The sequence below is a fragment of the Zosterops lateralis genome (assembly GCF_965231275.1).
Source record: "Zosterops lateralis genome assembly, chromosome: 1".
NCBI classification, from domain to species: domain Eukaryota; kingdom Metazoa; phylum Chordata; class Aves; order Passeriformes; family Zosteropidae; genus Zosterops; species Zosterops lateralis.
Window position 1 is genome coordinate 113,432,503 of NC_139762.1, and position 14,156 is coordinate 113,446,658.

The window sequence follows — 14,156 nt, forward strand, 5'->3', positions numbered from 1 at the left end:
TTCAGGAAATAAGCAACCAACTCCTACATCTTGCGAAGTGTGAATGTCATTCTAGGTCTTAAGACCAAAAAACACCAGTGTGAAATAGTGTATTGTAAAAACAGTTTTGGAAATTCTTTAAAAATACATAAATGGCTCATATTTAAAAAACTCAGAAAATAAATCTTCCAATGTATTATTAAATATTGACTACAGGTTTTGCCATTACCAGATTTCTATGCAAAGACGTCATTGCAAGTTTGATTTTCATAGTTTTATTGAAGAAACTTTCAGGTCCCAGAATAGTGGTTAAAAGAATTTCTGGGAGGAAATTGCTATGACTGATCCCATTTAATTTCTGAAAGTCAAGAAATGATCCCTAATTGTAACATATATCTGGATAAATCTCTGTAATGAGAGTCAGAGTCTTGGTTATATCATTATAGAAAAGAGAGTATTCTATACTTTTTTTTTCACAGAATTCTGTTGTTTTTTTCCCTGCCATTCATTTTATTGCTTCCTACATTGATGACTCGAAGTAAATGGCTATAGCTCTACACATAAGCTGTAAAAGTACAATAACACACTAACACACTAATCAGTCTGAAAGGAAGTTAACACAGGTCAGGGATATCAGGGGAAAAGTCTTTTTTAATGTGGCCACACATATGAAACACAGAAAATGACCCACTGAAGCCCGGCTATCTCATTTCCACAGCTTCACTCCTGAGGAGATATAGAAATCACAATAAATAATTGGCATCAGTCTTCTGTCTCATGTAGCCATCCTCGCCAAGTAGACGTTTAAGTGAATAGAATATTAGACGAAGGATTTTTTGGTTCTTCTGGCATGAGCAGGTTAAATGAGTTTGTTGAACTGAGAGAAAATTCAGTCAGTCTGTGTTAGTTCACTTAGCAAACTGTAGAAGCATTAAAAGTAAGTGTAAGAGAATAAAGAATCACAGACACTAAGAGGCCTTAAATCTGTAACCGTTGATTTATTCCCTGGAAAGCTCCCAACTGGTGTCTTAGCCTTCCTACTGAAATAATAATTAAAAACACAATCATGGATATTAATTAAAATAAATCACCTTGCCTGAAATACCTTCTCTGAACATTCTGCCTCTTTGAGGAGGGAACAGGCAGTTATGCATCTGTGATTTCTCTTAACTTAGGGCTTGCTCTCTCCTGGAGAAGAGAGATATTACAAAGAGAAAAAAAAAAAAAAAAAGCTCCACTTGGGAAATAGAGAACTGCAAAATTATCTTAATTTCCTCTCTGCTGTGTTCCTGGGACACCCTTCAAAATGGGCCATGGTTGGACAGGATAAGAGATTCGGGGCTATGTTGGGAGTCTTTGTAAAAATTTGAAGCTCCTCATAAAGCTTTGGAGTGCTCAGGAACAGCAAAAGCTCAAACAATGCTTGACTTCACCAAGTGTGACACCCTGAAGAGTACCACATGCCAACCTGGCACAAGGAGATAAAATTCAAAGCTGGCACATATATCAAACAGCAAAAGTTCCTCATTAGGCAGAGTGTGGATCTTCCACACACTACATCTGACTCATTGCTGGAAATGACCTTAAAAAAAGAGTTCAGATGGAAGGATCCTTTCAGCTAGTGTGTTACTCAGAAGACTGGCTGTGAGATGATTATTTGCCTGCTGTTTTCTAGCTGAGCCCAGAAGAGTCACGGAACATTCAGATGTAAGGCAGAAACAGGTTCTATAACAAGAGGAAAAGCAGGATTAGCTTAAAAAAAAAAAAAAAGAAAGAAAAAAGAGGAAAATCAGAAATCAAGGAAACTGGATCAGGTTTTCATCTAGTCTCCATCTTTCAGCAGGTGGAGGAAAAACAAAAGGCAAGAAAAAAGCACACAGTTGTGTAAGAAAATGTCACATCAATTTATTTCCAAATTAACTAATTCTAAAATTCATTTTATCAGCATATTGTACTGTGGGATTACACACAATCACAAAATAGTTCTCTTTGTATCAGTCCCATTAGAAAATTATTGTATTATCACAGTATTAGCCACAGTCTAACCAAATACTTTGAATTTGTTTCCACTGTTAAGTGGAACTGTTAAGTGTTCCTCTTACCGTGCAGGATCAAGTGTCTTTTCAAAAAAATAATTCCTTTGAAATCAGGGGATGATTTGCCTTCAAGCACTTAAATGGCTTCCTAAACCATACTGTCCATCTAAGACACTGTATTTTTCCTACACCTTGAACAGCTTCTCAGTTGCAAATGAGCAGACTGGATAAGACAAATTAAGTTAGAAAAATCTGAAAAAAAAAAGTTGAAGTTTCATTGTTTAGCCACTTATGTATTTGCCAGGAGATCTTACAAATGTATTACACACAAGTCTTTCAAAATGTTACTATTCTTTTCATGTTACATAAGAATATTCTAAGAACTGAAATTTATTCAAATAATAAATTTCTGTAATTACTATAATTAAAGTAACTATTTTGTTACAAAGAATACAAAAAAAACCACACCTAGGCAAAGTGTCTTTTTTCTGCTTCCTAGGTGTTAATTTCTGCTTTCATACCCACTTCAACAATCGTCTTGTGTTTGTCAAGTCTGAGCTAAGTTATCTTCAAGAGATTTATTTTTTTATTAATTATTAACTATTTATGTATAGTAAATGGCATGTAAATTCATGGTAATCCATAATTCTTCATTGTGATAGTAACAAAGGCATCCATTGCTCTCTACCATTGATCCTAAAAGTGTTTAATTGGTAGATTGATGCTAAAAATGTTTTTCCTGTTTTAGCACAACGGTGGAGAGTGCAGGTTAAAACAGATGGAGATTCCCCAGAGCCACAAGAGTGTAAAAGGACCCTTGTGATTTATGGCTCAAAGGGCAAAAGTGATGAGCTTCTGCTTTCTCCACAAACCCCAGGATATGTGTGCTTTCTCCCCAGAGCAACTGATGAATTCATTGTAAGTCAGAAATATACAAAGAACCTATCATGACATTGTCCTCTTGGATATGGATATAGATATAGATGATATAGATATAAGTATATCTATCTATCTGTGTGTATGTATACGTAATTATCATTATATATATACAGTTGATTTGTCTGGTAAAAAATGATGTAATTATTTACAAAGATGGCATGACATAAGTATAGGTCTTGGGTCATCTCCTACTGCTATTCCTGTTCTCCTACAGCCAGCTCCATGGACCTTTTGTGTAATTTATTGCATTCACCAGCTCATCTTGCATTTTTCTTCTAATTCCCTAAAGGTTCCTGAGTTGAAGTTCAAACAAAAGGCAATATACAATTACTTGTGAATGCCGAAGATGAAGGATTGGGCAGCATTCCCAGGGGACATAAGTGGGCTTTTCTTTCCTTCATTTCCATCTTTGTAAAGTAGTATCCACTCTCCACAGGATCATTCTGTCCCTTAGGCCAGCAGGCAGAGGATTTTTCTGGATAATCACAAATCACTGGAGAATGCATTCATGCATATCAAGGAGTGGTGAACTCTGAAGCAATAACTTATATATGGCTAGTATTAAAATCAACCCCAACACAGTCCTGACCGCCCCTACACCTGACACACGTGCTGCTGCTTTGAGAGGATTCATCTGAGGCATCTTTTAAAACTTCAAATTCTGCCCTGGCTTTCTAGGCTAAGTCATTGCCAATTCTGTTGATTGGCATGAAGTACAGCTTCTAGCCAGCAAGATGGGAGAAATAGCTTGCAATTTGAGGCAGTTTTATACAGCTCGGAAAGGCTTTTCAATGGCTGCAATAAACATTCTGAAAACAATGGCAAAACTACATTTAGAAAATTATGTCAAAGCTTCATTGTAATGACCTGATCCAGGCTGAATTTTTAGTTTAAATAACAAGCTAAAGCAATTTAGGAACTTTATGGGGAATAAATGAAAAGATAAATGGCATTTCTTGAAGACAAGGAAGCAGCTGCTTATCAGTAAACACACAGGAAATACACTGAGCAACAAAACAAGCTTCCTATCCTATGCCACGAACATAAACTGAAGAGTTCAGTAGAGGCAGAATCTATCCATGGAGCAGCAGCACCAGCTGACTGAATTTTGGCAAGCATCATTGCATAAAGCAGACCTTTGCTGCATCCAACATGTTGGTAATTTCCCAAATGGCATGTATTCCTTGTTAAGGCTGCCTAATTTCAATGATTTGGTATCACACTAGGAGAAATTAGTATTTCTGTGTGTCAGTTGTGGTTGTCCCTCATAGCCTACTATCCTTGGTACACAGTGCATTATCCATTGTACCCTTCCACCCCAGCAGCTTTCTGAATGCTTACTCATACTTTGCATAGACTTTGGGTAAGTGCCTGTATTTTACCCACAGCTATTTGTGTCCTTGTTTTTATTGCTTTGTATGAAGAAGTTACTACTATCTGAGCATTATTTACTGTGCATGACATTTTATCTCTTTTCTGCATTGCTTACATTGCAGCTTACAGAAGAGCAGCTCTGGTATAAAGGGACATTTGGGGATTCACGGGCATCTCCATAAACACCCTCACACCTCTTTAGGTGCTTGAGTCAATAAACCCAGTTTCTTTTTGCTTTCCCTTTCTTTGTTCTTACTAAGAATATGCAGAAGAATGCAGAAACTTTGCTTATGTTTTTTCATTGTAGCAGCAGGATGGAGGCATGAACGTGGTATCACAGGGAGGACAAGCTGTGAATTCAGCTTTCCAACACGCAGGAATAAATGAACTTTTAATCTCCCCCAAGATCATGGTCCTAGACAAACATCCTTAATAATATAGTGCAGTAAAAAGAAAAACAAGTTATGTGCTATAAGCAGCTCACATAGCTTTGAAACAGTAAGCTTATTTTGATCTCAGAGATACGTTTATTGCACACTGAGGACAGAAAGGCATGTAAATTCCTGGTTTTCCAGGTGTTTTCACACAACTATGTGCACAGATGTGTATCATATTCAGAATTATTTTTCCATCCAAAATATGTCCAATCAACTCCTATGAAAGAACAGGTGTAGTTTAATTGCACATAGCAAGCATAAAGAATAAATTAAAAGAGAGAAAATAGCAGCATGCTCTAAGGTACAATTGGGTTCCAGTAGTCTCAGAAATGTGTAGTATGGTAGTTGAGCTGCTTAAATAAGAATGAATTTAATTAGAATTCCTTAGTTTTAAAAAATAAATTGAAAAATAGGTGTATGTGTCAATGTTATGAAATCTGACAGGAGTTGTAGCTCTGAAGGCAGCATGGGAAGAAACCAGTGAAGAGGTGGGGTTTTTTTCTTGGTAGTCTGGTGATGGTTGGAATCAATCATTGAACTCACATGGAATGAATAGATTTGAAAAGTTAAAGATCTTTCTCACAGCCATCTTCATTTCTTGGTTGCCTTTGGAAAGTTCTAGTGTATTGTGCACATTCTGTTCTCCAGAGAATCATAAAACACATGGAACAGAGTGTGAGATTAGGATGCCCAAAACTATTTTCCAAAACACTAGCACAGGTAATACACACTGAGCCATAGTACTCTTCAAGTAGGACGGTTGGTAAATACACAATAAATTCTGAATATGTTTTGTGTTAAGGATCAAGAAAGTGGCAGAAAGTTTCAAATCACACAATACAATCATGCATGTGTTTTCCACAGCATGAGATGATGCTCCAAACAATGAGCAGAAGGATTTTTGGAGTATATGACAGATGTCTGTCCAATTGAATTTCAGGATGCTTTGATGAAACTCCATTAACTAGAATAACTTACTGGTGTGTGTGTGTGTGTGTGTGATTTGTTTGGGTTTTTTGGTTTTAACAGGGAAAAGAATGAAAAGAAATTACATTTAAATATGCACCCAAGCAGTAAAATTTGAAAGGCTTTAATTACCCTAGGCATAATGTCTTTGAGAAGCCTTGTGTGAGTTAAAGAGGAAAAGATTTAAATTGTTATGTAATTCTCTAATCATCTTTATCAGTTATCTATCTCTCAGATCTTCAGAAGCCCACTGGCTCCTCCTAATTTTAAGAGCCCTGCTCCTTCAGTCATGTAATGAAAAACATATAGTGTTTAATATGTGTCAAATCATGCCAACTCAGCTAAGATTTCAAGTTCTGAATATTAGAGATAAATATTCCAAAGAAATAAATATGAAAAAATTAATTATGAAATTATAGTAGTGAATGTGATAAAGTATCCTCTTGCAAATATTCAACAAATTTAAAACCATGACATTCACTGGATATGTACTTTATGATGGATTATATGTCTGTCTCTGCTTCAAAATTCATGTTGCATCAATTAATAGACATTGGTGGAGGGAACAGACAATTTTGGCATCAAAGACAGAATATCATATTCCCAAGGAAAACCACTTGTACTAAATTGGTCAGAAAAGGATTACAAGAATGATGTAAGGGCAGAGCTAGATACTGTGATGCACCTGAACAAAAAGGCTAATACTGGCCACAACTGTAAGTGCAAAAACAAATCCATGAAAAAAAGGTAGACTATCTAATACACTCAGTTGAAAATGGCTGGTGTTTAATTCCACGGATCATAAACAGTATGATTATTAGTGCTTGCTGGTTCAAAGGCAGTCATGGAATTAATTGAAATTGTGATTCTAGAAACAAAACAGACAATTATGGCTTCTAAATAGTCTATCCTGTATTCTGGAATTATTTTCTTGTAAATCTCCTCTGTGCATTTCCTACAAGGATTATAGCACATGTATTTATGACAACTTAGAATCCTAGTGAATTGCGAATTTGGGTAGCAGAGGACGAAGTAAAATGTGAATTACAGCTTGCCCTGTCACATAAAAATAACCAAGTTCTGTATTTTTGCAACTCTGAAACAGAGAACTTTATGGAATAAGTTGTTCACAGCATTTAGAGTAGCTGTGTGATACAGTCATGGGGTCCATGCGTGAGAAAAAAAATCTGCAGGCAATAATTTTAAGTCAGTAGTCAGGCTCTGAAAGAGAAGAAGCAATGGCTTTGTTGCCTATGAAAAAACTGTAGTGTAGATGGGTGATGAACCTGTGCACTCTCCTCTCAATGAACCCAAATAATTCCTGTTAAGCTTAATCAGGTGGAATGCATATTTTGCGAGGAATTAATCCACTTAGTCCACCACAGCTAATGATACACAGTTAGTGATATCCTTTGCAACATACACGGCATGAATGAAAAATCTTGATGTGAAATTCTGCCCACGCATTTCTCTTTTCACAATGCGGGAGTGGAGTCCAAGTCAGGGACAGCTTTGATCTCAGTGAGCACCATGGCACAGACACAGGCAGGGCAGGCTGGGCTGAGAGAGAGGACAAGTCTGGTGCCCTCTTCTTTGGTGTAGAACTACTGCTGTGTGGCTTTTATGAGTACTATGGAGTTACAGTTCAGGAGCTGAGTGGTTTGAGCAGCCCAGGGCTGTTTTATAGGCAATGGAAAGGAGTTCTTCCCTGCTCCTTAAACAATGCCCTGAGTCATGAAATTGTGTAAGAGTGGCATGGCAAACACTTATAATAACTACTTCAAGAAATTCAGACTGGAAGGGATCTTTTAATCCATCAAGCACAATTTCTTCCTACCAAAGGCCTCTTTTCCTAAGTTCTGCATCATAAACCGTTCATAAAATTCCCATAAAATGGTTTGGGCGGGTAGCTTTATTTTCAACTAATTATTCCTCTTCATACTCCAATATTCTACTATTTCTTATGTGCATTACAGTTATTAAAACTGGTGTACAACTATCTCAAAATGACAGAAGCACATTTTTTTAGTGCCTCTCTAATTAGAATAAGGTAGCTGATGCTTCCCTACATGTGTTCACTGTGCAAATACACATGAACTAACTTTAAGTAAGTGAGGTCAGCAGTGAAAGGCTGTCACATTCAGAGCTCTGCTGAGAAGCAGAATAAATTAATCTGTTAGGAGGTCTGCGCTCTGTCTTAGGAGCCAATCCAGAGCCAGGGCATGATTGTGTAAGGCTAATTTCAGTTTCTTATTGTGATGGTCTATTGTGCACAAAGGATTTATTCCCTGGAAAGTCACCAAATCTCATGTTGTGACTGATGTGGGAGGAAAAAAAAAGCAGCAATATGGGAGAAAAACAAAGCCACTGGCAACATTTTTTCTGTATTAAGTATTGTTGATACTTAATAAAAAAATTGTTGCCTTTAAAAATAACTAGTTCTCAGTTGTTTCACTCAAAAATCAGTTCCCATGCTACCTTTCTTGTAGTTGCCCAGTGAATGGCTGCCACATTACTTCCTTCTGTTCAGAAGACTTATCATGCAGTGGTAATGTCAAGCAGATCATTATCCACAATCAGCAACCAGTTATTGAATTTCCACAGGTACTATAGGAACAGGACTGGTTGTCCTACAGAGTTATTTCTGTAACATTAATGATTTATTTTTATTCAGAAGTATCCCTTTCCTTTAATGAAGAATTGGTTATAAAGTAGTTTTACATTCTAGACAAAATCATTTAGCAAACGAGAATTTAGTAAAACTTCTTCACCAGTGGGATTGTCAAGCAGTGGGACAGGCTCACCAGGGCAGGGGTTGAGTGACCATACTGGAGCTATTACAAACATACTGATGTGGCACTCAGGGACAGGGTTTAGTGGTGGACTTGGCAGTGATGATCTTAAGGGTCTTTTCCAACCTAAACAATTCTGTGATTCTAGGCTCATAATAATCATCTTTAAATTAATACCTCACTTGGCTGCTGATATTAGAATCTTTAATTGTAAGTTAATGCTCTCTTAATCCAATAGGGTCACAACTTTCTGTGTTACCTTTTGTCTAAAGATCCTATATGCACAGATCTTACAAATTTTAACTGTGACTCACTCTAAAGTTATCATCCTTACAGTATGTGTGCTTACAAAATATCATGCTTACAGTAAGTATTAATAAAGTAGATAATCTTACCCATGATTATACCATTAAACAAAACGGTTGATTCTATCATCATCCTTATCCTGGCCTCAAACTCAACCTTTCCATTATTTATTGTTAAGTTTAGAAATTCTGCACTGGGATTGGGGAAAATCTCTCTGAGTGAACCAACCTTGACAGTACTCTCTTCCTCATGATATTTGGTGCAGGTTGAGACTGGAGGTCTGGGGGATGTATACAAGATTCGAGTCAGCTGTGATGATGTGCCAGGCTTTAAGGGCTGGCATCTGAAGTCTTTTCACTTACAAGAGTTGCATACAAAACAAGAAGTGAACTTTGAGTGCAACTGCTGGCTCACTCTTAAGAGAGAAGATAAGGAGCTGGTAAAAGAATTCCCAGCAGTCACTGAGGACCAGAAAACTTTACCAGGTAAAAGCACCAAGAAGACACACTGTAAATTAACTGCTTGAAAAGAAATCAATGCCACAGATATAATATAATGCTTTGTCTGGATTTGATACCTTCTATGGCTCTGTTGGACCTGTCTTCATACATGCACTGCAAGAATGCTGATCACTTAAATTTTAATTTTCCACTTAAGTTGCATATTGGATTTTAGAGTTGCTTAATCTTCTACGTGATTCTAAATGAGAAAAACTAAACAATACAATTGGATGTTTTAGGGAAACAAACATGTTGAAACCCATGAAAATGATTTGTTCTAGAGTGTCTATTTAATAACTTATTTTAAAATAGCTTTGCTTGCTAATGTAAGTATCAAGTAAGCCTTATTGTACAAAAACGTTGAGGATTTTTTTCCAAAGGACTACTTTTTCTGTCATCCTGAAAGTTCCCAGAGATGCCCTTGGGATGCGAAGACTTACAGAAGTCCTGCATTTGTTCAGAAATGTTAGCAGTTACACATGAGATAAAAGTAATTAGAGACAGGACTGCTTTGCTAAATTAAAGTTCCAGAACTTCTGGTCCCTGAATACTCAAACCTATTCATGACCTTAAAAGAAAGTATAGTGTTACATTAGTTAAATATTAACTCCGGGGGACTGTACATTAGAAATGACATTTGAAAAATTTTGGTTATTCTTTTTGTATGAGCCTGAATATGAGCAATTAAATCATCTTCCTTGGAAGAAAATCTGATCTGACTGTAGAAATTCATTCATACAGGATCAATATGGAGGCAAAGAATTTATAGTTTCCTTCCTTATGTTAATAAGTGCATTTTGTAAATTTTTATACTTATATGTCATGTCATGCATCCAGATGCTATGTTGCATCTGTTTATTTAAATTTGCATAACCTTATTCTTAGTCTTTGACCTGTGTTAATTATTATCTATTTCAAAGATAATTCAGTTTTTAATTAGTTTTTAGTTTAGTTCCTCAACTAACTCAAATGAGTTCTTTCCAGATCTTGCACAATAAAACAGAATCGGGCAGAATTTGCCTAGATTCATAAGTCTAAATTGTTCAAGTCCAGTTTCCATCAAATTTCTAAGAAAGTGAATGTAAAGTCTTCATTGAACTTGGCATGAAGAGATTAGATTCATAAAGAGTAACTTGATTATTTCATTCAGTATGTAGCAGATTTTTTTGTAGCTGCAGGAATAAAAAGAAAGTTAAAATCTTACTAAATATTTTGTGTTGCTGTTTTATTTTAAGTACACCTTGCACTTAATCAGCTTGAATTGAACTTTTTATTTTTTTACAGTCTATAAGTATGTTGTTTCTGTGCACACTGGTGACCGCTGGGGAGCAGAGACTTTTGCAAATGTTTATCTCACTCTCTATGGCAAAAGAGGGGACACAGGTGTGAGGAAACTTCACACATCTTTAACAAAAGGAAGAAAATTTCAAAGAAATAAGGTAATGGCACTATAATGCAATTTAACCTGTGCAGGGGTTAGCACTGCATCGTGTTGCTTAATGCCTGCTCAGAATACATCTGGCTAGAGAGACACAAATTTGGAAACATTCACAGAATTTATCTTCCAGATATTCACAGTAGACCAGTGCCAGTGTTATTTATTTCCTGTACAAGAACATACCCATATGGCAATAAAGGCTCCACATGAGCAATACATAGCAGATTGGTGGGGAGAACCTCTGTGATCGTGCTTCTGACTTCTTCTGTTCCAAATTTAGGACAGAACAGGTAGTAAAAAATTGAAAAATCAGTGAAAAATAAGTTACAGAAATTTCACAAGACTTTTGCAGTCTATGATGTTTCTGAAACCACAATCCCACTTTGAAACATCAATTCAATATCAGTAAGCTTTGACAAGAAACAAAAATTCCATTTAAAAAAAGAATGCAAGTAAACCAAGTGTTTCTAGATGACCACTACAAATAAAATTCTTGTCTTATGAATTAGACTTCCACTCACTGAACAAGGAAGTTTGAAAAAATTTGTGCCAAAGTGTCCATTGTCACTGAGAGTCTTAGATTTCTGTGAAATAATTTTATTAGATAATTACCACAGCACTTGTTAGGGTAAAAGTGAAATCAGTAAAGAACTGAGAGAATTTCTAAATTTAATTTCTGTGTATTTCTTAGAACTATGCCTATATACAGACGACAGCACTATATTGTAATTATTTTAATTTATGTCCATACATGGATTTATTTCTTAAAATATCTTAATTAAGAAAGTTAATGATTTCTGCTCACAATCTGCTGTTGGATTCTGACTATTATTAGAAAAGAAAAAGATTTTTTTTGTCTTATGAATGTACTTTCAATATTAGTAGCAGAAAATCTACTTCTCCAATATTTTACTTAAAAAGAAATAAGGACAACACATAGGACTTTGGCAACTATTGTATTCTTTTAGAGATCAGTTTGCTAATATCCTGGGTTTTTAATTGTTTTGACATCCAGTTTAGAAAGTACTTACTACTGAATTGTTTTATTAGAATTATGGTGTTAATTAGATTCCTAGATATTGCTGTTCAAACTCCAGTTGTTCATAACTTTCTAACCTTTACCAGATACAGTGAGCTCCATCTGGCCCCTGGCTGGGCCTTTATACAAAAATTTTCATACAAAAATTTAGTGGAGCATATAATTTCTTTCTTTGCATTTCACATTTTTCCTTATCTTGTTTTTCTGGTCCCTATTCAAATCTGCTGCTGCATGTGTTTACTTCTCTCATGTGTTTCTCTGCCTTCTCCATTCTGCTTCCCTTCCCATCTCTCATCTTTTACTCCACTTTCATTTTAACTTCCTCCCTTACTCTCTCAATTTGCTCCACAATTATTTTTATTCTGTAAGGAAAGCAAAAGTCAAGTTTTCTGACTATTGTAGAAGAATTAAAAACCTATCTTGGAGTGAAAACACTCTTTAGATTTCTAACTTTTGTTTAGAACTATTAATATATATCTAGACTTGTATGATAAGCTTTAGAAACTAGATATCTGAGAGCAAGAAATATGATTAGAACCAAAACCTTGTCAAAACTGACTGTCAGAAAGCTGAGGTGTAAAGATTTTAATGTATTATGAAATTATTGGTGCAGTGACTCATATTGACCAAAGATCAAATGAAATTACAATGCATCATTAATGATGAATATAGGATTAAAATGCTGGTTCTAATCAGTGTGTGCTTTCTTAGATTCAGCAGGGAGATGCTATGTTAAATTTTATAAAGAAACAGACTTTAAAAATTCTCAGATGAATCCAGGCCTATATTTTCCTTGAAGCCGAAGTCAAAATTCTGTTGTATTAAGAATTTCCCTGTTTTGCAGGTGGATTCATTTTTGGTGGAAGCTGTTTCTCTGGGTCATTTGCAAAAAGTGGTTATAGGACATGATGGAGAAGGCTATGGGGCAGGGATGTACCTCAAGATGGTGACAGTCAAGGAATCACAAGATTCAGACAAAGAATGGGTCTTTCCATTGTGGAACTGGCTCGATACTCATCTGGGCTTATGTGAGACTGTTTGTGAGATTGTAACAGTTGGTAAGTTCTGCAAAACTGACCTGCACCTTTTTATGTACATATATTTGACTACAGCTCTTTCAGGTCTCTATAGTACCTTTCTTTTACTGAAAATGTGAATTTTTAGTTTGATCTTAATGTTATAGCAGAGCCACAGTTGGAAAGGTCAAAGTTGATGTAATTCTGTCTTGCCAATGTGTTGCATATGGAACACCTGCCTTCCAAATTAATATTATATTATAACAGGTTATTTTAACAAGAGATAAATAGCCGAGCTTAGGATATGCCCCTCATGGGGACAAATAACTTAAATTTTATGCACTACTTTTTGGCCTAGAATCTCATTTGAAATTTAGAGAAAAATTACTTCAGTGAAATGAGCCTAATCTTTGCCTGTGAGACTATTCCATAGCCCAGAGCAGCAGTTCTGGTACGCTCATTTCTGTTCATTTCACACCTACTACTATGCCACAATTTGTGCAAATCTAAACCTGGATGTACTTGGCAAAAACCCACTTACAGCAGGACCTTTAGTCATTCAGAAGTGGTAAAAGATTTCTTCCTTCAATCCTGTGAAAAGAACTCAATACAAAGGAAATGAACAACAGAAGTTTGTCCAGAGGAAGTAAGATATAAGGTGTCCTTGATTCGGTTGTGTGGGTTTTTTGAGTTGTAGAAAGTACATTTTCCTGAGCTGTTCTCTTCATGAAATCATTTTCACTTCATCTAAACTGGTTAAAACGGAGTTAAAATGAAGAATAACAGCAATTAATGAAGAAAAAGAGAGGAAGATAATAATATTGATCTTCTGAGGACCTGGCAAATAATTTTATGTGTTTATTATAGGTTACCTGTCATTCTCACACTATTGCAGCACCTATTATATTGCTGGGTAGCATCTAGCAACAAACAAAGTTCATTAAAATTGTTCATTTTGCATTAGGTGCCTACATGCTACATATGGCTGCATGCTCTTAAATGATAAATTTGTTTTAATAACACTGATTGCTTTTTAAAGAGCAATTACTTAGACCTCTAAAAGGTGACTGAATATTCTCTTAGCAATTACTTCCAAACATGACTAGGAAAATACACTGGCATCAACAAATGCCATTGAAACTAAATTTTAAACACAGAAAGAACATTAAGCTCTTAAATTCTTTATAAAATATGTAATAAATATATTGATGTATTATTCTTAGGAGTTACTATAGATACAACATAACCTGCAAAAAGAGTTTTGTTTGTGTACTGTAAAGGCTATGGTCCTGCTAGATTAAGCCATTCTCTCATGCTGTCATCTTTCCTTTCTC

The 14,156-nt window shown here is 35.7% G+C and overlaps 1 protein-coding gene across 1 annotated transcript in view; it reads left to right on the forward strand.

Annotated features, from left to right (window-relative positions):
- RP1 (RP1 axonemal microtubule associated) overlaps window positions 1-14,156 on the forward strand; it is a gene marked incomplete at both ends in the record, with an annotated part of 171,442 nt that overhangs the window by 93,229 nt on the left and 64,057 nt on the right. The window contains 4 exons of the mRNA XM_083858160.1: window positions 2,764-2,933; window positions 9,095-9,314; window positions 10,614-10,768; window positions 12,651-12,864. Of these exons, the coding sequence (XP_083714286.1) occupies window positions 2,764-2,933; window positions 9,095-9,314; window positions 10,614-10,768; window positions 12,651-12,864 (759 nt within the window). The remainder of the gene's footprint in view (window positions 1-2,763; window positions 2,934-9,094; window positions 9,315-10,613; window positions 10,769-12,650; window positions 12,865-14,156) is intronic.